Source organism: Papilio machaon, chromosome 24 (genome assembly GCF_912999745.1).
Source record: "Papilio machaon chromosome 24, ilPapMach1.1, whole genome shotgun sequence".
NCBI classification, from domain to species: domain Eukaryota; kingdom Metazoa; phylum Arthropoda; class Insecta; order Lepidoptera; family Papilionidae; genus Papilio; species Papilio machaon.
In genome coordinates this window covers 868,915-892,369 of record NC_060009.1, presented here as the reverse complement: position 1 = coordinate 892,369, position 23,455 = coordinate 868,915, and the positions used below count along the sequence as shown (strand labels likewise).

General features: G+C 33.1%; 1 protein-coding gene and 1 long non-coding RNA gene across 2 annotated transcripts; one reads left to right on the top strand and one right to left on the bottom strand.

Moving 5' to 3' along the window:
• The first annotated feature begins 524 nt into the window (after positions 1-524).
• Positions 525-5,580, top strand: LOC106715866 (26S proteasome regulatory subunit 10B). The gene is made up of 9 exons (XM_045683993.1): positions 525-719; positions 866-985; positions 1,095-1,231; positions 1,543-1,641; positions 2,035-2,184; positions 2,874-2,997; positions 3,574-3,784; positions 4,324-4,489; positions 5,491-5,580. Exons 1-9 carry the CDS (start codon positions 614-616, stop codon positions 5,566-5,568), a joined length of 1,191 nt encoding a protein of 396 aa, XP_045539949.1. The 5' UTR covers positions 525-613; the 3' UTR covers positions 5,569-5,580.
• Positions 5,581-18,981: 13,401 nt separating this feature from the next.
• Positions 18,982-19,965, bottom strand: LOC106717324. The gene is made up of 3 exons (XR_001357324.2): positions 19,934-19,965; positions 19,523-19,633; positions 18,982-19,039 (listed from the first exon to the last, which is right to left on the bottom strand). It is a non-coding gene; the product is annotated as an uncharacterized LOC106717324 (long non-coding RNA).
• Between the last annotated feature and the right edge of the window lie 3,490 nt (positions 19,966-23,455).

Below are 23,455 nucleotides of genomic sequence, written 5' to 3'. Positions count from 1 at the left end.
TTTCGTAGAGATGTAGATCATAGTTCTGAAGAACACATAGGTTACTTTTTTTAATTCCACGCGGATGGATTCGCGGGTAATAGCTAGTTATACATAAGTGTTAATACTCTAATTTTGTTTAATGTAAAAATTACAGTTTTTATTAATATTGTAAATGTTTAAATTAAATGCCAAGACGTCACTTAAAATCTTTTTTCTTTTTATCAGATTACAATTCTGATCTCTTACCGATCGTTCCTTTTTAAAATACAATCACTGGTATTTTGTTTCCTGGGAAAGGTGTGAGAATAAACTTATTAGTAGGTATCTTGTTAAAAGACATTTCAAGGAACCTTGGGACTTGAATCTTGTTGTCAGATTATGTAGGAAAAGACCTGATTAAAAGCTCATTAAGTACGAATAATTTTTCATATTTCGCGAACTTAGTTTAAATTTAATTTAATAATCAGAAATTATATTTAAAAAAAAATATTTCACAGTGGCTTTAAGGTACATAGTCTTTGTCCTTAATGATATGAAAGAAAAGAACGAAAACTGACATTTAATTTCAGAAACGTCAAACAATTGTTGAAAATCATTTTCGTGGGCAGGTATTTACTTATAAAATTACAAAATGCCTGCTGGGACATCAGCTATGGATCCTTTGAGAGAAAAGGCTTTTCAAGATTATAGAAAGAAATTAATGGAACACAAAGAAATCGAATCAAGACTTAAAGATAGTACGTACTATGAGACCATTTGTGCCGAATCATTCCTTTATTGTTTCGTATTTTGTATAAATTTTGTATAAATATTATTGATTCTTTGGAATTATTTTGTTCATTTTAAAGTAATATTTTCATTTATCGCATATTTTTATTTGCAGTGAGAGAACAATTGAAAGATCTTACTAAACAGTACGATAAGAGTGAAAACGATCTGAAAGCTCTTCAGAGTGTGGGGCAAATTGTTGGCGAGGTGCTGAAACAATTGACTGAAGAGAAATGTAAGTAACGTCTTCCTAATTGATACAATTTTTTTTGTTTTACCCTGTGTTTATCTATTCTTGACTTAAAAAGTAAATCCAAAGTTGTACAACAATTCTTTTTTTTCAGTTATTGTGAAAGCCACAAATGGACCTCGCTATGTGGTGGGCTGCCGTAGACAACTGGACAAGAACAAGCTGAAGGGTGGCACCAGGGTTGCATTGGACATGACCACCCTTACGATCATGCGTCATCTGCCTAGAGAGGTAACGCAAGTTAATTTACACATATAGACATAATATAGGTCTCCACCCTATCATGTTCCATGAGTTGGAATAAAATGTAAATTCCTACATTGGGTAAAGTAGTGCAACACAGCCGATATCAGTGTTTCCATCCAATAACGATGTAGATCTTTAAAGTGTAGAGTGAACTAGTATTACTACCATTTAATTAAATGCCCATACCCTTAACCAGTAGGCTGCTAGTGCTTTAATACTACAAATTTATTCTTATTAATCGGAACAGGACTTGATAATTTAGAATTATTTCATTCATATTATTTCATTGTCTTCAGGTGGATCCTCTGGTGTACAATATGAGTCATGAGGACCCCGGTGATGTGACTTACTCAGCTATTGGTGGTCTGCAAGAACAGATCCGACAATTGAGAGAAGTAAGTTACATGAGTAATTGCATTTTCACTATAAATTTTTCCTGTTAAAGTGAATTTATGTAACACCCAACAATTTTTTCAGCAATTTTCGTAATTGTTATTTATGTGTTTTAATATAAATAAAATACAGTTGAATCTGGATTAGCGAGAAATCAAGGGACAGCGATATTTTTATCTAATATTTAAAATTCTCGTGTCACAGTTTTCGTTCCCGTACTCCTCCAAAACAGCTTGACCGATTCTCATGAAATTTTGTGAGCATATTCAGTAGGTCTGAGAATCGGCCAACATCTATTTTTCATAACCCCCCCCCATTTTTTAACTGCGCGCGGATGGAGTCGCGGTCGACAGCTAGTAAATTTACTAAAATTGGAATTGATAATGTTGTTGTAGGTAATAGAATTACCTCTGATGAATCCGGAGTTATTCCTGCGTGTTGGTATCACTCCGCCTAAGGGATGTTTGTTGTACGGTCCTCCGGGTACAGGGAAGACATTGCTGGCTAGGGCCGTCGCTTCACAACTTGATGCTAACTTTTTGAAGGTATGTTTTAGGGTTTTTTTTCTTTGATGTTAATGGTTTATGTTGTTTGAATTTTTGTTATAAACTTAAATAATAGTGATATTATTAATATTATAAATGTGAATGTGTGGATGGATGGTTGTTTGAAGGTATCTCCGGAACAGCTCAACTGATTTTGATTACATTTGGCGCAGATGTAGAACATAGTCTGGAAGAACACTAAGGCTACTTATTACGTATTTTTATAATTCCGCGCGGGCGGAATCGCGGGCGACAGCTAATCTATATATATAAAAGAAAGTCGTGTTAGTTACACTATTTATAACTCAATAACGGCTGAATCGATTTGACTGAAAATTGGTGGGCAGGTAGCTTAGAACCAGGAAACGGCCATAGGATAATTTTTACCCCGTTTTCTATTTTTTTATTCCGCGCCGATGGAGTCGCGGGTAAAAGCTAGTTAATTATAAATGTTATTGGATGATCACTGAATGATACGAGATACTTTATAATGTTTCTAATATTATAAATCTGAAAGCTTATATGTATGGATGGATGTTTGAAGGTATCTCCGAAACGGGTCAATGTATCTTGATGAAAGGCACAGATGTAGAACATAGTCTGGAAGAATACATAGATTAAGATTTCATTTAATCCTGTGCGGACGGAGTCGTGGGCGATAGTTAATAATAACGATTTTTTTTCTCTAGGTGGTATCATCAGCTATTGTAGACAAGTACATTGGTGAATCTGCCCGTCTTATTCGTGAGATGTTCAACTACGCGAGAGATCATCAGCCCTGTATCATATTTATGGATGAAATAGATGCTATCGGTGAGAAATCTTTAAATTTATTTATTTAAACCCGTCAACAGCATTGATGATGATGTAATCCCGGCCGATATCGGCCACGGCGACTGTCTTCAGCTCCGGTTTTGACGTTGGTGTGCTCGCATGTGGCTTATGTAGCCAATTTTGTTTGCGAAAATCCTCGCACATTGCGGACATGAGAGCACACCATTCAACAGCATTATCATCAGCTTGAAGACATATTTGTTCCAATGTTTTATTTACATATTAGCTTTTACCCGCGACTCCGTCCGCGCGGAATAAAACATAGAAAACGGGGTAAAAATTATCCTATGTCCGTTTCCTGGTTCTAAGCTACCTGCCCACCAATTTTCAGTCAAATCGATTCAGCCGTTCTTGAGTTATAAATAGTGTAACTAACACGACTTTCTTTTATATATATAGATGTGAATATTTGGATGGATGGATATTTGTTTGAATGTATCTCCGGAACGGCTTCACCTATCTTGAAGAAATTTATCACAGATGTAGAACATAGTCTGGCAGAACACATAGACTACTTATTAAGTTTTCTTTAATTTTATTGTACACATATTTCAGGTGGCAGACGTTTCTCTGAAGGTACGAGCGCTGATCGTGAGATCCAACGTACATTGATGGAACTCCTCAATCAGATGGATGGTTTTGACTCGCTGGGTCAAGTCAAGATCATCATGGCCACCAATAGACCTGATACACTGGACCCTGCGCTGCTGCGTCCCGGGAGACTTGACAGGAAGATTGAGATACCTCTGCCGAATGAGCAGGCCAGGTGAGTCACCGAGAAATAAATTCCAATTTGATACCTTCATGTGTTTCTTAGGAAAAGGACAGACAGACGGACAACTAAGTGATAATAAGGGTTCAGTTTTTTCCATTTTAGGTATGGAATTTTAAAAAGATAAGAATGGAAAAAATTGTATTTTTTATTCTTATCTTTTTAAGTCGGAATCTTTTTAAGAATAAAAAAATACTTGTATTTTTTTTTAAAAGTATTATAAATATTATAATACTTTTTATATTATAAACAAGTATTAAAAAAGTGTTATTTAAAAGTATTATAATAAAAAATACTATTTTTTAATTCTTTTTAACGATCTATATTTTTAATTTTTATAGCTCTTAGACTGTTTAGTCTAGGAGCTATAAAACTAGTACATAATAATTAGACTATGTGTGTGGAAGAATATTATAATATAATAAGTAGTTTTCTGAGACCTAAATCTTTAGAAACATGTTTTTTTTGACAAAACAGATTTAATAATGTAATATATATGTTTTATTTTGACTTCATCAATATTATATTTCCAGGTTGGAGATATTGAAGATCCACGCGGCACCTATTGCGAAACATGGCGAGATGGATTACGAAGCTGTTGTGAAACTCTCCGATACATTCAATGGAGCTGATTTACGTAATGTTTGTACTGAAGCTGGATTGTTTGCTATAAGAGCGGAGAGAGAATATATTATACAGGTATTGTTTTTTATTGTTAAGGAATTGTTTAACTAGCTGTCGCCTGTGACTTCGTATGTGCGGAATTAAAAAAAAATTAATTAATAGCCTATATGTTCTTTAAATTATGTTTTAGATCTATACTAAATTTCATTAAGATCTATTAAGTCTTTCTGGAGATATATCAAATAAACATCATTATCCATCCATCCATCTAAATTTAAAAAAAAAAATATTCTGTCATAAGAACCTTCTGACAATAACAATAAAAAAAAGTAAAGTAGGTCCAACTGTTGACGCGTAATGGGGTGAACAAGGGATATAGGGATTCATTTTTTATATATATAAAATATATTAAGTAAGAATTATTATTAGTATATTAAGAAGTTTTTTTTTAAATTGAAAAATCGACAGTAGGAACAAGTTGCAATGAAGGTTCCGCATATGTATTGAACAATTTTTTACAGTTTTTAATACAGTTACGGAAAAAAAGCAATTTAATAGAATAATAAAAAAAATTGTTTGAAAAATGGCGCCAAAAGTGAAAGAATATAAGCAGAATTTTTTATATAAAAAAATGGCAAATATCTACAAGTTGTCAGTCGGAACATGTTGAAATGACGATGAGAAGAAATTCAATGATATGTGTGAAGTCAACCCGCACTTGGTCAGTTGACTATGACCTAGTCATCCCTAACTTAGAGTAGACTTTAAACCCTTCAATGAGGACGTATAGTGAGCTGATGATGATGATGATGAATTCAATGATATCTATATATATAAAAGAAAGTCGTGTTAGTTACACTATTTATAACTCAAGAACGGCTGAATCGATTTGACTGAAAATTGGTGGGCAGGTAGCTTAGAACCAGGAAAAGGACATAGGATAATTTTTACCCCGTTTTCTATTTTTTATTCCGCGCGGACGGAGTCGCGGGTAAAAGCTAGTGTTTAATCATTTGCTATGGACATTATTGATTTTAATCCTTATTTAATTTAAAAAAATTATTATTTATTTGTAGGAGGATCTTATGAAAGCGGTTCGTAAAGTTGCTGATAATAAGAAATTGGAAAGCAAATTGGATTACAAACCAGTTTAATTTGGCATTATAATACAAATATATAATATTTTAATCGTGTAATTCCTTTTTTTTCCTTTCAATAATAAAATATAGTATTCAATAATAGTGTTTTATTTTAATATCCAATGAAATATATAGACTAGCTGTCGCCCCTGACTTTACAGAAGACAGGCGTCAAGTGGAAGTAATTCCAAGTACAGTCTGATGAGTGTGGTGCCGGAGGACTCATTTTAGTACTCTTTCCCTTCCCACCCATTTCTTATATGGAAAGGATGGGAAAGGGAGGTGGATTTGATGGAGGAGGAGATGCATAGGAAGGTTAAATATTCTCTTTTTGTGCGTCTCCTTCGTCGATTGAGGGTAGGCAACGCATCTGCAATTGCGAATGTCTATGGGCAGCGGTCGCTTCGCCATTTCGGCGAATTCATGTGGCCGCTTGCTCGTTTGCCATCTTGTGATATATATAAAAAAATTAAAAAGTAACTTTATTAGTAGTAGCCTATCTGTTCTCTGTTCTACATCTGTGTCAATTTTCAACAAACATCCATTCATCTATACTCGCATTTATATTATTAAGATTATTTCAAAACACTGTTAGACACCGTATAGTTAAACATGTGTTTTAATTTAACCCTTTGACTGCCGATGATTGATGTTTTTGATGTCAACGTGGTGATGTTTCACCATAAATATGTATCAACATAATGCTTTCGGTATAAGTACTTTATTATTTATTGGTAAAGATCGTATTTACGCCTAAACAATTTTTTTCAATAACCATGATTTGTCAAAAATCCGCACCTGGCGGTGCTGTGTAGTGTGACGGTATAAAATGGTTGACGTATGTTTAAGCTAAAATGTATTGAGTAAGTTTTTTTTGGTAAGACCTATAATGTTGTATTTAATTTTGTTAACAAACAGCATTTATCAAGTTAAAAAAAAAACATTCAACATTTTGACAAAATTATTGTAGTGGCAACACCGACCCCGGGGATTAGTGGCCAATGCGCACTGCGCAATTTTTTTTACATACATTTTTTTAATTTCATGTCATAATTCATTTTTTCTATTAATAAAAAGTCTTGTCATTGTAAGTCTTTTTATCACCAAAAACAGTTTTTCAATTTTGCTATCGAAGATATCCTCATCAACAATTATCAGTAATTATGTATACGAAAGAGCCATGTCTATTGATATTTGAAAATAAACTCAATTAAGTTATTTGTTTTAGAACTTTAAAGATTATTTTATATATTAATATTAATAAAATTATACTAATTTTGAAAATAACTACTAATATAAACCTTAAACACTTTATAACCTATAAAATTTTAATATAGTCACCTCACATGACATAGTTTAAGTCACATAAAAACTTTGACAGTAAACAGTTTCTAAACTAAGTATATGACTCAATTTGAGTTTATTATTCACTACTAAGCTATAAAAGTACACTTTCATTACCATTTAATTATAATTAAATTTAAATTTATGAATGTACTAGCTGTCGTACGCGACTCCGTCCGCGCCAAATTACAAAAAACTTAATAGGTAACCCATGTGTTATTCCAGACTATGTTATACATCTGTACCAAATTTCATTAAGATCCGTTCAGCTGTCCCAGAGATATCTTCAAACATCCATCCATCCATCCATCTATCTAAACATTCGCATTTATAATATTAGTGAGAAGTAAAAATCAAATATTACAATGAAAAAAAAAAAAACTACAGAACTACAGTTTTTTATTTTTATTTAATTACTACCAATGAAGTTTTAAAATGTATTTTATTTAATTTCAACACGTATAATTCATGACTTTCTAGTTGTCTCCCGCGACTCCATCCGCGCCGAATTAAAAAAAGATAATAAAAAAACAAATAGTAGTCTATGTGTTTTTCCAGACTATGTTCTACATCTGTGCCAATTTTCATCAAGATCAGTTGAGCCGTTTCAGAGATATCTTCAAACAAACATCCATCTAAACATTCACATTTATATTAGTACGAGTAAGATGTAATAACAATACTAATACGTGGGAATTGTACTTATGACTGTCTAGTTCATATTGTACAAGATTTCCTTCTAACAAAGTCTTATTTAAGTTATCATTATTCATAAGTTGGACAACCGAATCTTGATAAGGCGCTACTGAATCAAGTTAACACTAAAGTTAACCGTAACTAGATCGGGACTTGGCGCAACTGTATTCAAGATTCATTCAACTCGAGCGAACAGGCGGTTCGTTAACAGAACTAATTATTACTTTAACTGCAACATTGCATTGCATGAATGTACTGAATACTTGTTTTGTACAGTCGGGGACGTTTATTTCCTACCCATTTTCAATTAAATGTCATTCGACGTTCACTAATAAGAGTGAATACTTGTCAAAATATATTACGTTTTAAACTAAAGCTTTTATCCTAAGAGTATGACATTCCAGGGAAGAAGACGACTCCAGTGACATCTTACTCGTCAAAATCTGTTCAGTCGTTTAGCCATTAGACCACGGATTCCCAAAGTGGTCGATGTCGAACACCTGGGGTCGATATTGAACTTAAAGCATTGCTAATTTTCACTCTGTCTTCTATTGACCTAAGTCAGAATGAAAAAAAAAACTTGAGAGGTGTCAAGGGACACCCGGATGGAACGAAGTCCCTTTCGATTAATTAGTGAAGGAACCAATGTTTATTCTATGAATAAAAAACTAAAGTCTTCACAAGAAGTACATTTTATTTCTATGAATTTTCGTTATATATTGTCACGTCGTTGCCATGGTGAAGTAGCGCTCATTCGTCATTAACATACTTACTATAGCAAAAAGTGTCGTGACAACTTTTCGTAAGAATTTTTTCCGTCTAGCAACCTTTCACAACGCGCGATAAGGAACTTCGTTCCAATAATAATAATTGAACTTAAAAGTAGGTAATTTGGCCATGCTGGGTCTGACGTAATAGATAATTTTGGAAAAGAGGTCACTTGTCTGAAATAGTTTGGGGATCCCTGCTTTAGACTGTTAAAATGGAATTTTTATAGATACAAACTCGCATAAATAAAAGTTAAATACGCGCGAAAAACATTAGATGCTTGTCAGACGGGCATTATATTTCATTTAAATATTTTTAGGATCCAAAATAAATCTATGAGGAACATGTCTTTGTTACTTTGCTTTACTATCAAGTATGTCTTTGAATCTTACAGAACAACACTATTCATAGTTTATGATGAAAGTTTATGATACACTACGGCGTTAAAGTATAAAGTGTATTGAAATTTTAATAGAAAATCTTCAATGGATTTTACATTAAACTTTTGATCGAGTTATTTATCGTATATTAAAGTTGGTGTTAATGTTCGTAGTGAAGAAGGATATTATAAAAGTTTCATCAAGGTTTAAAGACGTATTATAAACTATCTTTTAATACAGATCATAAAATGGTTCGTGGAACATTAACTGCAAATTATAGGAAGAGCCGAAAATTTCAAAACAAATACATTCCGGTAGCAAATGCTAGCAATAACGATATGCTTTTAAATAACATAACGAGCGCTTTAAAGAATATTGATAAAGTTAGTAACTCAGTACAAGAAAAATACAACTATCTATTAAAAGCACTAACAACGGAAACAAAAAGGACAAACTTGGAAACAAAAAGATCTATTTCCTGTGAAGCCAAAAAACTACTCGAAGAAAGGAAAATACTTTTATCGAAAGAAAAAGATAAAGAAACACGGAAAAAGATATCTGAACTAAGCAAAAAGATAAACGAACAAATAAGAAAGGACAGAAAAACAAAAAGAACAAGAAATCTACAGAAACACATCGAAAAAACAGGAGGTATAAAGAAAGCTATTAAAGAGTTAGATGCTCAAAAGGAATGGATGCCTAGTGCTAAAAGTAAAGAAGGAAAATACTGTACTGGAAGGTCCGAAATCATTAAAATTGCCACTGATTACTACAAAAACTTATACAAATGTCAACATAATACTTTAGAACCTACGAACAATATATTATTAGAAGAAAATGAAATAATACCTAAAATACTCAAAGAAGAAACATTAAGAGCTATTAAAACTCAGAAACTATGTAAAGCCCCCGGAGTAGACAATATAACTAACGAGTTTCTTAAATCTACAGCACCTGTGATTGCGGAAACACTTACAGACATTTTTAACGAAATAATTGAGACGCAAATAATACCTAAGGATTGGACAAAATCGGTGATTGTATTACTACATAAAAAAGGAGACAAAGGCAATATTGCAAACTATAGACCGATTAGTTTAATGTCAAACATCTATAAAGTGTTTTCAAAAATATTGCTATCAAGAATAGCCGTAACGCTCGACGAAAATCAGCCTAAAGAACAAGCAGGTTTTCGTAGAAATTTTTCAACTGTAGACCACATCCATGTTCTCAGACAGGTACTGCAAAAATACAAGGAATATAATAAAGTTTACTATTTAGGATTTGTGGATTTCAATAAAGCGTTTGACACCTTGGACCACACATATATATGGAATGCTTTAGAAAGTCAAGGCGTCCAATATAAATATATAAGTATTCTCAAAAAAATATACGAAAATAGTACTGCACAAGTCAAGCTAGAAACTATAGGTGAAGAATTTCAAATCGAAAGAGGTGTTCGGCAAGGCGATCCCATCTCGCCCAAACTGTTTTCAGCAGTACTTGAAATGATATTCCGGAACGTAGACTGGTCAAATAATGGTCTCAACATAAACGGCGAGAACCTTAATCACTTGCGTTTTGCAGATGACCTTATTTTATTCTCTGAATGTCCAAAAACTTTAGAACAAATGTTGCAGCAACTATCGGATGAAAGTGCAAAAGCCGGACTTACGATGAACACAACCAAAACTAAAATAATGAGTAATACAACAGACAACTATACAATAAAAGTAAATAACGTGATAATAGAAAACGTAACCGAATATATTTATTTAGGTCAAATGGTTTCAACAGAACAAACAATGCAGAAAGAAATAGACCGTAGGGTTGCAAACACGTGGAAAAGATTTTGGTCTCTCAGTGAGGTGATGAAAAACAAAGATATGCCCATGTCTGAAAAAAGGAAAATATTTAACATGTGCATACTACCCTGCCTGACGTACGGTTGTCAGACATGGGCATTAACAGAGCAACAACATAAAAAGCTGGAAGTGTGCCAAAATGGTATAGAAAGGAGTGTTGCAGAAGTACGGAGAAGAGATAGAATAAGACAAGTGGAAATAAAACAACGAACTAAGTTCAAGAACGCAACTTCTACGTACAGAAGACTAAAATGGAGATGGACGGGACATATGATAAGAGAGAAGAACAAGAAATGGACCAAATTAATTACAGAATGGTACCCGAGAGATGGTCACAGAAACAGAGGTAGACAATTTAAACGTTGGGAGGATGATTTTAAAAAGTTAGCGGGACCGTGCTGGATCCGAGTCGCAAAAGACAGAAAAGAGTGGAAATACTTAGAGGAGGCCTTTGTCGAAAGACAAGCTGTTACAGAAAATCAAACCGTTGCCGATACAGACATAATTTAATATAAGGATTAAGTTCTATGGTTAATATTTTAGAGATTAAGTATAGTATCTTGTTAAACAGCAATAAAGGCTTATTTTATTTTATTTTATTTTATTTTATTTATTTTATTTTATAAACTAGCGATCGCCTGCGACTTCGTCAGCACAGAATAAAAAACAAGTAGCCTATAGTATGTTCACGCGCATCGCAAGATAGCTTTTTTCCCGTCAAAGTCCCATCAAAATCGGTCCAGAGATTACACAGAACAAACGCTGCCTTGCGAACAAATAGACGGACAGACAAAAAATAAAAAAATTGGGTTTTTGTTAGCTGCAGAATATGATTTTTTTTCTCTAATACATACAGACACTATAATTTTATGCATATTTACCACTTATTTCCCGTCATGTACCAATGTATTTTTCCCACGTTACAATGAAGAATGCGAAGAAATTCAAACGCACTTGTTCAATAAAGTGAAATCTAACTTAGAGTTAGCTCCGAGATATTCAGTGCCTTCGATGACGAATAAACTTAGAATAATTTTTTTCAAACTTAATGCTGGTCTGCTAAAAATACTCCTTAATCTTTGGAATAACGTAGGAATGTTGATTTTGTCTAAAATCTCATAAACCACCGAAGAAAAATTACTCGAATTGTAATCCGTAAATTACCAGAGATCATTGTTTGATAAAACTTTGAAGAATCGTGCTAAGGATAAGTGTAAAGACAAAGGACAAAAGTTCGCTAAATCTAGGGATGTTATCTGATGTTTGGATTTATAGTGGGAACAATGACAAATATATGGTTTCGGTACACTCGAGTACAGCGGTGATACTGAAGATTTATTAATAAAAATAGCGATAATAACATTGCCTGCAACTTTGTCAGCACAGGATTAAGAATTATCCTATATATGCCCGCGTGCATCAGCTACCTTCCCGTTAAAGTCCTGTCAAAATCGGTCCAGCCGTTCCGGAGATTACCCGCAACAAACGCAACGTTGCGGACAGATATAGACGGAATTTCGTCAAATATCGTCATAGTCAGATCAATTTACGTCTGCACTTAGGGGTTCGGAGCCTACCCTAAGTTAGGGGTGGCTAGGCCATAGTGAACCATGCTGGCCCAGTGCGGATTGACTTCAAACATATCTTTGAATTTCTTCTCAGATATTTGCAGGTTGCATCACCATGTTTTCCTTCATCATAAGGACGTCTGTTAAAAGTACATATAAAATTAGAAAATCGTAATATTGACGGGATTCGAACTTAGTATAGATTTCTACAAAGTTCTATGAAGCGCTTAACAACTGCGCCACTGACGCTCTTGCATTCTACATCTACGTATTGAACAATGTTTAATTATAAGATTGTTTTATTTCATAATATCTATTACACCGCAAATAAAGCATTTGATAGCAGTTTTGGTAACAACTGTACAAGAACTAAACTACGTTCACATCTCTGAGGGAATCATTGTCTTTAATTCTTTCATATTATCTTGAATGTCTCTCTGGAAAGTGGATTTGGCAAGGGAGGTGACGTTCGGATAGTGGAAATATCTTTCTGTACGTCCCTTCCTCTGTCCATTCAACGTGAGCGACGCATCCACAACCTTTTAATTTCTTGCAAATTTTTATGGGCATCGGTCACTTATCTATTTTAGCGAATAGCGGTGGCCGTTTGCTCTATTGCCACCTTATGCTAAAAAATAGAAAAACCTTACACTGTTTCTTTGCTGCATCCTAAACTGCTTGACTTATTTTGAAGATTTTATTTTTAACTACTCTTATAGTTATTAGGGCATATTGTTTTAAGTTACACAAGAGAAGCCAGAGCGTGTATTTTTTCTTACTTTTTTACTTATTGTTCCATTGTCTATACGCACTGGCAGGTAAGTAGGTCCACGTTTTGTACCGGAGTCGCGCGTGACGCCTAATATTTTGGTCGGACGTGTCTCATTACTTTAAACGTGAGCTTTTAAAACCTCGCCTCTACCTTGTGAAGTCTCAAGAAAAATGTTATACTATTTTTTTAGTATAGTGCTCTTTATTTTATATAACCTCAACAGAAGTCGCTTCGTAAAATAAAAGAAAAAAAGTATAAAAGAGTAGTAGTTATTAAGTTGGCGGGAAAGTAAAATGTTCAAGTTTAGACTTTTAGGCAAAGTTTTGAATTACGGTTTAACGTTAACTTTGTACATCCGAATCGTTAAGTGATACTTAAACAGTGCCTTAGTCAAGATTTCTTAGATAATCTACACTTAGAGTACTCCTTAGTAACCTTTACGCCATTCTGAATGAGGCATTTAAACGCCAACTAACATCTGTACTAATATTTGAATTAAAGATTAGTTTGTTTTTGATGTGAAACATCTATAGGCTCACTTGTAAACCGAATTGTTGGCGTGGCGACGCTTGCCGTGGCGACGGGACGCCACGCTATACCTCACTGCATATTACTTGTACACACACGATGTTTCACATCTGCCAGGCGTCCCATGACGGCTCACATTTTTTGCATTAATTAGGTTCCGAAATTACTGAACCGATCTTAAAAATCTGTCTCTGTTGGGAAGCTACACTATTTCCAAGTGACATAGGCTACATTTATTACTAGATTTTTTTAAATTCCACGTGGACGATGTCGCGTGTAACTGTAAGTTCAAGATAAACTTGTTACATTTATAAATTGTTTGAGAAACTAGTTGGTTTTACAGATTAGCTACGTGAGTGTAGCCATTTTTATTTAGTTAATAAACTCTTAGTCTATTACTGTTTACCTACTTACAGTGTATGCGTGAGTATAACATATAAACAGCTTAATACGTAGTGTGAAGGCGCACGTAGAACGCATTAGGTGAGCGCGTTGTTTCCTCGCGATATTATATTTTCACGGACGTGTCTTATTTCTTGTGCACGTGATGCTTTGAAGAGATTCCTTATGCCTACATTTTTGTGGTATACTAAATAGAGATAGATGTATTGTTTCAACTTAATTTACTACAGGTAAGATAAGGAGGGGTATTATATACCCCTGTTGTTTTCTTGTAAAACTTACTTCTAAGACTTGGGAAATGTAAATTTGAAGTAAAAAAATGTTAGTGAATGTTGTTTTGCATCGAGAAGCCTGGAATATTTTTATTCAAGTTTATTTAGTGTGATAAATTAAAAAAAACACAAAAGTATTTTAGTGCAAGACGCGAAGCGATTTAAAAATATACACTCGGCCTGAAGATGGACTTATCAAACAGCCCGCCTAACCATTTCAATTTCCAGTATCAAAAAAAAAATAATTTAGAAATCGTTTAAAAAAACAGGTTTTTAATATTTATTAAAGAAAGAGGTTATTGTTATTTTTTTATCTTTCATAATTATTTAGAAATCAATTTTTCTCTATTTCTGAAAAAAAAAACTGTTTTTTTTAAGTTACCGCAGTCTCCATAATACATACGTACGTAAGAGGCACTGAATTCTCTGAATATTGTTTACTAGCTTTTACCCGCGACTCCGTCCGCGCGGAATAAAAAATAGAAAACGGGGTAAAAATTATCCTATGTCCTTTTCCTGGTTCTAAGCTACCTGCCCACCAATTTTCAGTCAAATCGATTCAGCCGTTCTTGAGTTATAAATAGTGTAACTAACACGACTTTCTTTTATATATATAGATTTTTACAACGAGAAGGAAATATTTATGTATACTTTAATGTAACTTAAACTTAATAACATAGTATACAAAATCACAAAGTTGTGCAACGAATGCATATTTCAAGGGACACTTTGCTTCGTTGCTGAAGTCATAAAATATAGCACCGTAAAACAACGACTACCTAGTTATAGGTGTCGTTAAGTAAACAAAATATAACCTAAAGTTAACAACAATGTAACTTAGATACCAAGATGTGTTCTATTGTTCTTCATTGTTGCTTTCTAACTTAAGACTAACTTAGACTTGAAACAATATGTTACCTTAATACCTGCAGTATACCAAACTCTATGTTAAGTAATACCATATTTAAATATATAATATGACATGGAAATTTTTATGTTTAATAATTGTACGACCGAAGTACATGGACAAAAACATTTTTTCTCTGTTATTTACAAAGAGATTGATAAGTTTTGTTACAAGTTTTTCTGCAAAGGAAATACACAAGCAGCAAAACATAATGTTTCTATCTATCCCTTTGGGATTTATAGTTGGTTTCTGAGACCATTATCTCGGTATAAACATTGTCATCCCTTTCATTATCTTTGACGAAACAGAGAAAGAAATAAACTGAGAAACAATATGTTTCAAACAGGGATTTCAGTCTCAGAAACCTACTGTTAATCATACAACTAATGTTGTTTAATTCACATAATCTAATTGAGTTCAGTGAATAAAAACAAAACAAAACAAAACGAAACAAAAATAAAACAGAAGTGTAATTCGTTCCGCTCGTATTCGAGCGCAAACCCAATTTGCAGATAAGAGTCGAAAGTGTTTAAGATAAAACGCCGCGTCCGATGTCCTCTCCATCTCTACACTACGCTATTCTCTGCAATCTTAACTCATTTCTATTATACTGCAAGTTGGGTTGAAAAAAATCGCATTTCCAGATTGCATTATAAAACATAATAGTTACGTGATTCAAATGTTGTCGTTAGCCTATATATGACTTTCCCGAAACACGGAGACTATAACATCATTTTATTCAACATAACATAATTGCAATAGGAAAATAGAACAAGCTTCAAGTAGCGATCAACCTTGAGAACTGAATTCGATAAGTGTATACATTTTTGGGGAATACGAAGTAACTAGCTGTCGTGTCGCCCGCGACTCGGTCCGCGCAGAATTAAAAAAATAAACTTAATAAGTAGCCTATGTGTTCTACATTTGTGTCAAGTTCCATCAAGATCCGTTGAACCGTTCCGCAGATACCTTCAAACAAATATCCATGCATCCATCTAAACTTTCGCATTTATAACATAAGTATGATAGATATCAAATAAAACACTATAAGCAGTTGAATTATATTTCATTTGTAGTATCTTGAGGGCATACGCAAAGACTAATACATTTGGGACAGATGAAAGGTACACAAAAAATCATAATGATGAATGGGCAAATTATCGGTATGCATGGAAATATGCACATATGTACGCCCTGGTTTTCAATTGTACATGCTTAAGTACATGTGCAGTCCTTTTCCTTGAATGGGTCTTCACGTAATGCACAGGTTTTTGCACAGCTGCAACACGGTAGGCAAGCTGCACAAAACCTTATTAAAAATTCTAAAATACAACACATATGTACTGGATTTTAATTCATTGATTAAAGTAACGAACTGTTTTTCGATGTTTAATATAGTTTCACATTTCTGGATTTCATATTTAATCTTGGAAAGCTTGATCTGGCATTCGATGTTTTGATTCTTTTTATATTTTAAGCTTCTGTGATGACAATAAAACTATCAGGATTGGAAGTTGAAAACAAAATATCCAAGGACATATAAATAGTGATGAGGTCAATTTTAAAATGTTTGTAATGTTCACATACATTGATTTTGATTGTAAGTAAATTTGTAGAATGCTGTAAATATGCTGCTTTTCAGTTTTTAGATAATCACATGATACTTTATGATATTGACACTTTATTGACATATAGACAAGATCGGATTGATGAACTGCTAGATTGTAGAGTACAATGTTTTGTAGAATTTATGGTTTATTTAATGAAATGACTGACATATATAGACAGGCTATAAATTTTAATATTTTTGCCTATTTGATTTTCATCATTTTGGCGTTGATTGTTGCGGTTGGCAGCGGTGGTGAAGAGTCGAACTAATAATAGGTATAGAATTAACTGTCAGGAACATCAACAGGTAACTTTAGAAACCAAGCGAAAGCTGTCATTTCCAAGCAATCTATCCATTTATAGATGTCTGAATGAAAGAAACCAATCGACCAAAACCAAAAAATAAATAGGTTTCAATTATCTGTTGGTAGCTTTGATTTAGTAATTAATACCCATTTCAAAACGTAATATACTGAAAATCTCTATATATAAAAGAAAGTCGTGTTAGTTACACTATTTATAACTCAAGAACGGCTGAATCGATTTGACTGAAAATTGGTAGGCAGGTAGCTTAGAACCAAGAAACGGACATAAGATAATTTTTACCCCGTTTTCTATTTTTCATTCCGCGCGGACGGAGTCGCGGGTAAAAGCTAGTTTTAAATAAATTATACAGCAGTGTTCAACTTTTTAATTTGTATATTTCATACCAATGTAATTTTAAACAGTAAAACATTTAACATATAGAACTCTACTTCCTTTCATTCTTCCTTTACTTTCTCTTCTATGCTCTTCTTCACGTATATTTCATTGATGTCATCTTTCTCTGCTAGAAGTTCAATCTGTTTAATTTCTATTTTGTCTTCTAAATTTCTTTCATCTTTATTGACTTTTGCTTGTTCATTAATTATCATTGTTTACTTATTTTTCATCTTCACTTGTGCATGGTTCTTTGCATGGTTTTTCGCATGGGTTTTTGCATGGGTTTTTGCATGGGTTTTTGCATGGGTTTTTGCATGGTTTTTTGCATTTCTTTTTGCATGGTGGTGAGCATTTATTCTTTGGTTTGGTACAACATGTTTCTGGATCAACAATCGCGTCCATACAGCAATCAAATAAAGGTATGCAAGATACAAAAGGACTGACAAGAACAGGCAAAAGGAAACAGCACATTAGAATACTTAGAAATCACGATAACAACATAAAATTATCTTAACTTCATGCATTAAATTTTTGTTCTGATTTCTCACGGTCTTCAGGATTATAAGAAGAGAATAGAAGTAAACAGGGTATAGGTAGAGGGATGCAGAATATCCAAGGACAAATAAATAATAACGGACACCAAGATAAAAATCCACTTGTAAGGAAGACACACATTGATTTAGATTTAATAATATAGCTTTTTTAAAACTTAATACATGACAAAAGATATTAAAATTGACATGATTTAAAATGACTCAAAATGACTTGCTTTTTTTATTAATCGTACACTACAAAGCATAGATGAATTATTTCAAAAAAGTTTACATTCATTTACTTTTCGCTGAAACGTTCTCAACATCGTACGATTTTTTAACAGTATTTTCAGTCTTTGTATTTTTGTTAAATTCAGATTTTGAGATTCTTAAAGACTTTTGAACAGACGTCAGTAACAGCAACATCTGTTGTATGAATGGTCTTCTATGTAGTCGTCGTATTGCACGTACAAGGAAAAAGAAAGGATGGGAAGGAAGAGAAGTGGACTTGACGGTATAAAGGACGCATAGGAAGGTGAAATATTCTCTTTTTGTGCAGATTAGAGGCAGAGGACGCTTCGATATTTCTATGAATTCATACATTAACTAATCTTACTAATATAATAAATGCGAATGTTTAGATGGATGGAAGGTATCTCCAGAACGGCTTAACGGATTTAGATTAAATTGGACGCAGATGTACATCATAGTCTGGAAGAAAACATAGGCTACTTATAATGTTTTTTTTTTAACTGCGAGTGGACAGAGTCGCGGGTGACAGCTAGTCTACAAATTAAAAAATACCGTGCCCATGTACAACTCTGAAATTGTCATACTTTCTTAGTAAAGTGTGTCAAAAAACTGAAAATATTGTGAGATTGTAGAGGGCTCTCTTCGTTCGCTCTGATAGTATCGAAATGCAGAATTATCGTACAACATTTTAACAAAGTGTTTTCTTTGTTCATATTTTGATTGATAAATAAAAAAAACTGACACAGATATATACAAATTTATTAACCATATTGACTGTAACTAATTGTCAATTAGTAAGAATCTGTATTTTTGTTGATCTGTTGTGCAGATGGGTGCAAGTTTTCCTCACTGTCGTAGTTAACGATAAAGCATTGGCACCATTTTATACCTTAAACATAAGAATATACGGTTTAGAATGCTTTGGAAGTTAAATAAGGACAAATGCAAAGGTATATTAATGGTTGACAAGCGAATATAGAATAGTTCAATTTCGCAGTACACCTGCGTTTCTTTCACATTCTGTTTTAAATTCATTGTTAGCAAATACTTTTGTTTGCCTCAAAAATATGTTCAATTTTATACTGTTTTAATAATTTTATTCTAGACTTTTACAGAATATATATTACGAGTTTTTTAACCAAACCTTGATTTTATGAACGATGCCCATATTTTCAAATTTTGTCAATATTGATAAAGCTCGTTTATGGTTAAATATTTTTTTACTCCAATTTAGAAAAATATTTTAAGTATTCTAGTTTTAAATGTATTTCATATTTTTAAGTGGTCTCTTGATTATTTTTAAAGTCAAGGAACCAAAATAATTAAGGGTTAAGACAAACTTTCGTTGCAGGTAGATTGTCAGACTAGTTACCTTTTATGCAGAAAGGTAGACAAGCAAGACACGGACTGAAGAGAGAAGGATAGCAGCACAACTGAGGTACACAGATGCAAAAACACATATGATTCTAAATCATATCTACATCTGGAAGATAGGAAGAAAATTAAACTTTCATCAATGGTGGAGACGATAGGATTAGCTGCTGCACGAATAATCTGTTCGCTCGGTGCTGAAAACATGCCTCAAGTGCGAAGTACACTTGCGACATGTTTGATGAGTGTGTACGTAGGGCAATTCTAGTTGTCTTCCCCTTACGACTCTTTTCTAATGAAGGAAGAATGGTAAAGAGAAGTGGATTTGACGACGGAGATAATTCTTGCTGTCTAAACTTATACATTTATATTAGATAAAAATTAATTTCTACAGTATGTGATTTATACTTACTGTTGATTTAACATAATAAAGCTAAAAAGTATAAACTGATTTATTTGTAAATTTTGTTCATGTTGACATTTGTCATGTGTCAATGTCAATTGATTTTTTTTTTTCGCCCATGGCGCAGGCTATAGTCTTTCGACCATACTGCCTAGTCTTCCGTAGAATCAATGTCAATTGAACACAATCAATGGTTTTTTTTTAAATTTATTAAGGCATTGGACACAATCAATGGTCATACCTTGAAATGACCAGAGATGATTTTAAGATAATAACAGATAAATAAAAAGTATCTTAGGAGTTCATTCATTCGTTTTTTATTGATTACTTTTAATAAATAATAATAGTGTCATTTAAAAGATAACTTTTTATTTATATTTATAATCTTACAGTTGGCGTTTAGTTTAGCGTTCGCTCGCGACTTCGTCATCTTGGAACAGTGACAGACAGACAGACAAAAAATTAGTTTTTCTAAATCCATCATTATCGATATAGAAATGAGAATATTGTTAATAATGAATGTAGAAGGGTACACCAGTAGGAGTTGGCCTAAGAAGACATGAATGGATAGTGTGAAAGGTGACATGACCAAGATGGGGTCAACGTCAGAGATGACGGAATCTAGATCGATCTGGAGGACAACTGGTGCATCGATCCTACGTGAGTGAGATAAGGAGACAGGTAGATGACAAGTATTTACTACATACTGTAATTTCACGGTACTGTTTAAATTACGTATTTTGAAATGTATACATATTTTTAAATTTGATTCGGTTTGTTTTAATTTTAAAAGTATTTTTTTTTACAAATGAATTCGCTTTTACATCTGAAGTGGCTCGACAGTTTACTTAATGCTTCAGTTTCAGAGCGCTGCCGATGCTGATATTTTTTTAGCTTTTTAATTTTTTTAAATATTTGTTTTAATTTAAATTTCGGTAGACTTTAGTACGTTTTATAAGTATCAAAATCTGTAAAACGAATTGCATATACATAAAGCTACAAGTTTAAAATACATGAGGCCTAATTATAGTCCCCTTTCCCTAAACGATCGGAAGGGGAAGTGCATATATAGGGCAAGTGCATAGAAGATATCTCCAGAACGGTTAAAGGGATCTCGATAAAATTTGGCATCGATGTACAATAGTCTGGAAGAATACGTAGGCTACTAATTAAGTTTTTATTCCTCGCGGACGTAGTCGCGGGCGACAGCTAGTTAAATAAAGTTTAAACGATAGTAATTATATACTTAAATATACACTGACAATGTACAAAAGCAGTTGCATTTTAAATGATATTAAATTCTTTTTCCTCGCCTCGGAAGAATGTAATTTAAATTTTTCTCGTAACGTACTATGTTGCCGACAATATTAAATTATAAAACAGGGTCATATATAATAATGTTTGTTATTGTTTTTTTAATATACTAGAAATGTATACTAAAGTCGGTTTACATTGGCATTACACATTTTGTACAGTTTTCGGTGAAACTTGTTGATTTAAAATTATATCCTACAAAACACTTTCTCACTTACTCGCTGTCGGTCATGACTCAGTCCGCGCGGAATTAAAAAAAAGTTCTACTCGAAGGATCCTATGTATAACGGCCAAAATAATAAATTGATTATTTTTACTTCTTTATGTTAAAAGCTTCGTCTCAGTTTAGTTAACGACATAAACGTGGTTATTTGCTAAAGTAAAAGGGCTTATGCGACATCTTTTCCTATATGGTTGAAACTTTGAGAGCCACTCCTGAAAAGTTGTCAATTTGCTCATTGGCCCTTATTCGTAGGAGTCATCGATCTATGCGAAATTTCATCAAGATTCGTTGAGCCGTTCTTGAGATACCTTCTAACAAACATCTATCTATCCAAATATTTGTATCTTATATATATAAAAGAAAGTCGTGTTAGTTACACCATTTATAACTCAAGAACGGCTGAATCGATTTGACTGAAAATTGGTGGGCAGGTAGCTTAGAACCAGGAAACGGACATAGGATAATTTTTACCCCGTTTTCTATTTTTCATTCCGCGCGGACGGAGTCGCGGGTAAAAGTTAGTCTATATATATAAAAGAAAGTCGTGTTAGTTACACTATTTATAACTCAAGAACGGCTGAATCGATTTGACTAAAAATTGGTGGGCAGGTAGCTTAGAACCAGGAAAAGGACATAGGATAATTTTTACCCCGTTTTCTATTTTTTATTCCGCGCGGACGGAGTCGCGGGAAAAAGGTAGTTAATAATGAATGAATGAAAAAAAAAATACATTAATATGAATTATGTATTCATTAAAACGTTAGATGAAATGCAATATAATACACCTATATGGGACTTCCTATCTATAAGCTTTGTAAATCTTTATCCTTGCAGTTTCAGAGCTTCAAAGCTATGCAGGAAGCTCATAATTAAATTGAATTTAAAGCAGCTTACGTTGCATTTCACAAGTAAATAACTTGACGCTAAGTTGCCGCTAACTTTAATTATTTTCAATCATAAAGATTAGTTTAACTATTCTTATATATTTATTATAGTTACTCTAACTCGTATAACAATTAATTTTAATTAATTAATAATTAACAATTCATTCTAATAGCAAATGTTAGCTTTTTGTATCGGGGAAGGGGAGGGCTTTAAAAGATGTTTTCTGGAGCAAGACAAGGTTATGGGTGGTTCGACCCACTAAAACCCATCCTCGGTGTCCAACCTCGAGTTCGATAAAAGAGTGTTCAAAACTCAACGGAACATGATAAATATTAGCTTTTCTTGAGAAACCATAGTATGTGGAAAACGAACAAGCGGCCACCTGAATTCGCTAAATTAGCGAATTAACCATTATCCATAGACATCTGCTATGAGTTAAACGGTTACATATGCATTGTTTACGTTTCATATACAAAGATGTGCAGGAAAGAGATTTTTTTAAAATTATGATATGAGCATTAATTATTAATTACAATACATCATTATTATTAATCGGAGTAATCCTATATAATCCTAATTAATTCAATATTATAAATATGATTTATTTATTATTTTCATTTTACCTAAAAAATTTCTAATCACTTAAATATACACGAGATATAAGCTACTAAAATCAAAGAAAATACATTTTAAAAGGTTAATATGAAATTTGTATACTTAGCGGCAAAAGAAAAATAAAAAGACTTAATCCACAATCGGCCGGATCTCGTATTGTTTGCGAAGGCAGGTTCGCAACATTAAACTTTTATACAAGACTCGCTCGAAATGCTGAAATCATAAGATTTTTAAAAGAATTTTGCTAAACACAAATATGAGACGGAATTCTTAAGATGAGTAAAAATATCTTTAAAAAATTGTAAGTATAATCCTGAAATTATTACAGGTTTTATATTTACAAAAGAAATATAAATACCGACCCAAGGTCTACATTATATTCAACATTTTACAAACTAGTTGTAAAAAATAAATTAGTGTGAGTTTTCATTGACTAATCTCCTACACGAAGACATAAACTACGTCCTCGTGGAATTATTAAACGGTAAGTAACC

What these genes read in the sequence shown, in the direction of transcription:
- LOC106715866 (XM_045683993.1), top strand. Translation starts at nt 614, where the DNA reads ATGCCTGCTGGGACATCAGCTATGGATCCTTTGAGAGAAAAGGCTTTT. An exon ending in AGATCCGACAATTGAGAGAA is followed by an intron (nt 1,642 to 2,034) that starts GTAAGTTACATG and finishes ATGTTGTTGTAG; the next exon opens with GTAATAGAATTACCTCTGAT. An exon ending in AGAGAGAATATATTATACAG is followed by an intron (nt 4,490 to 5,490) that starts GTATTGTTTTTT and finishes ATTTATTTGTAG; the next exon opens with GAGGATCTTATGAAAGCGGT.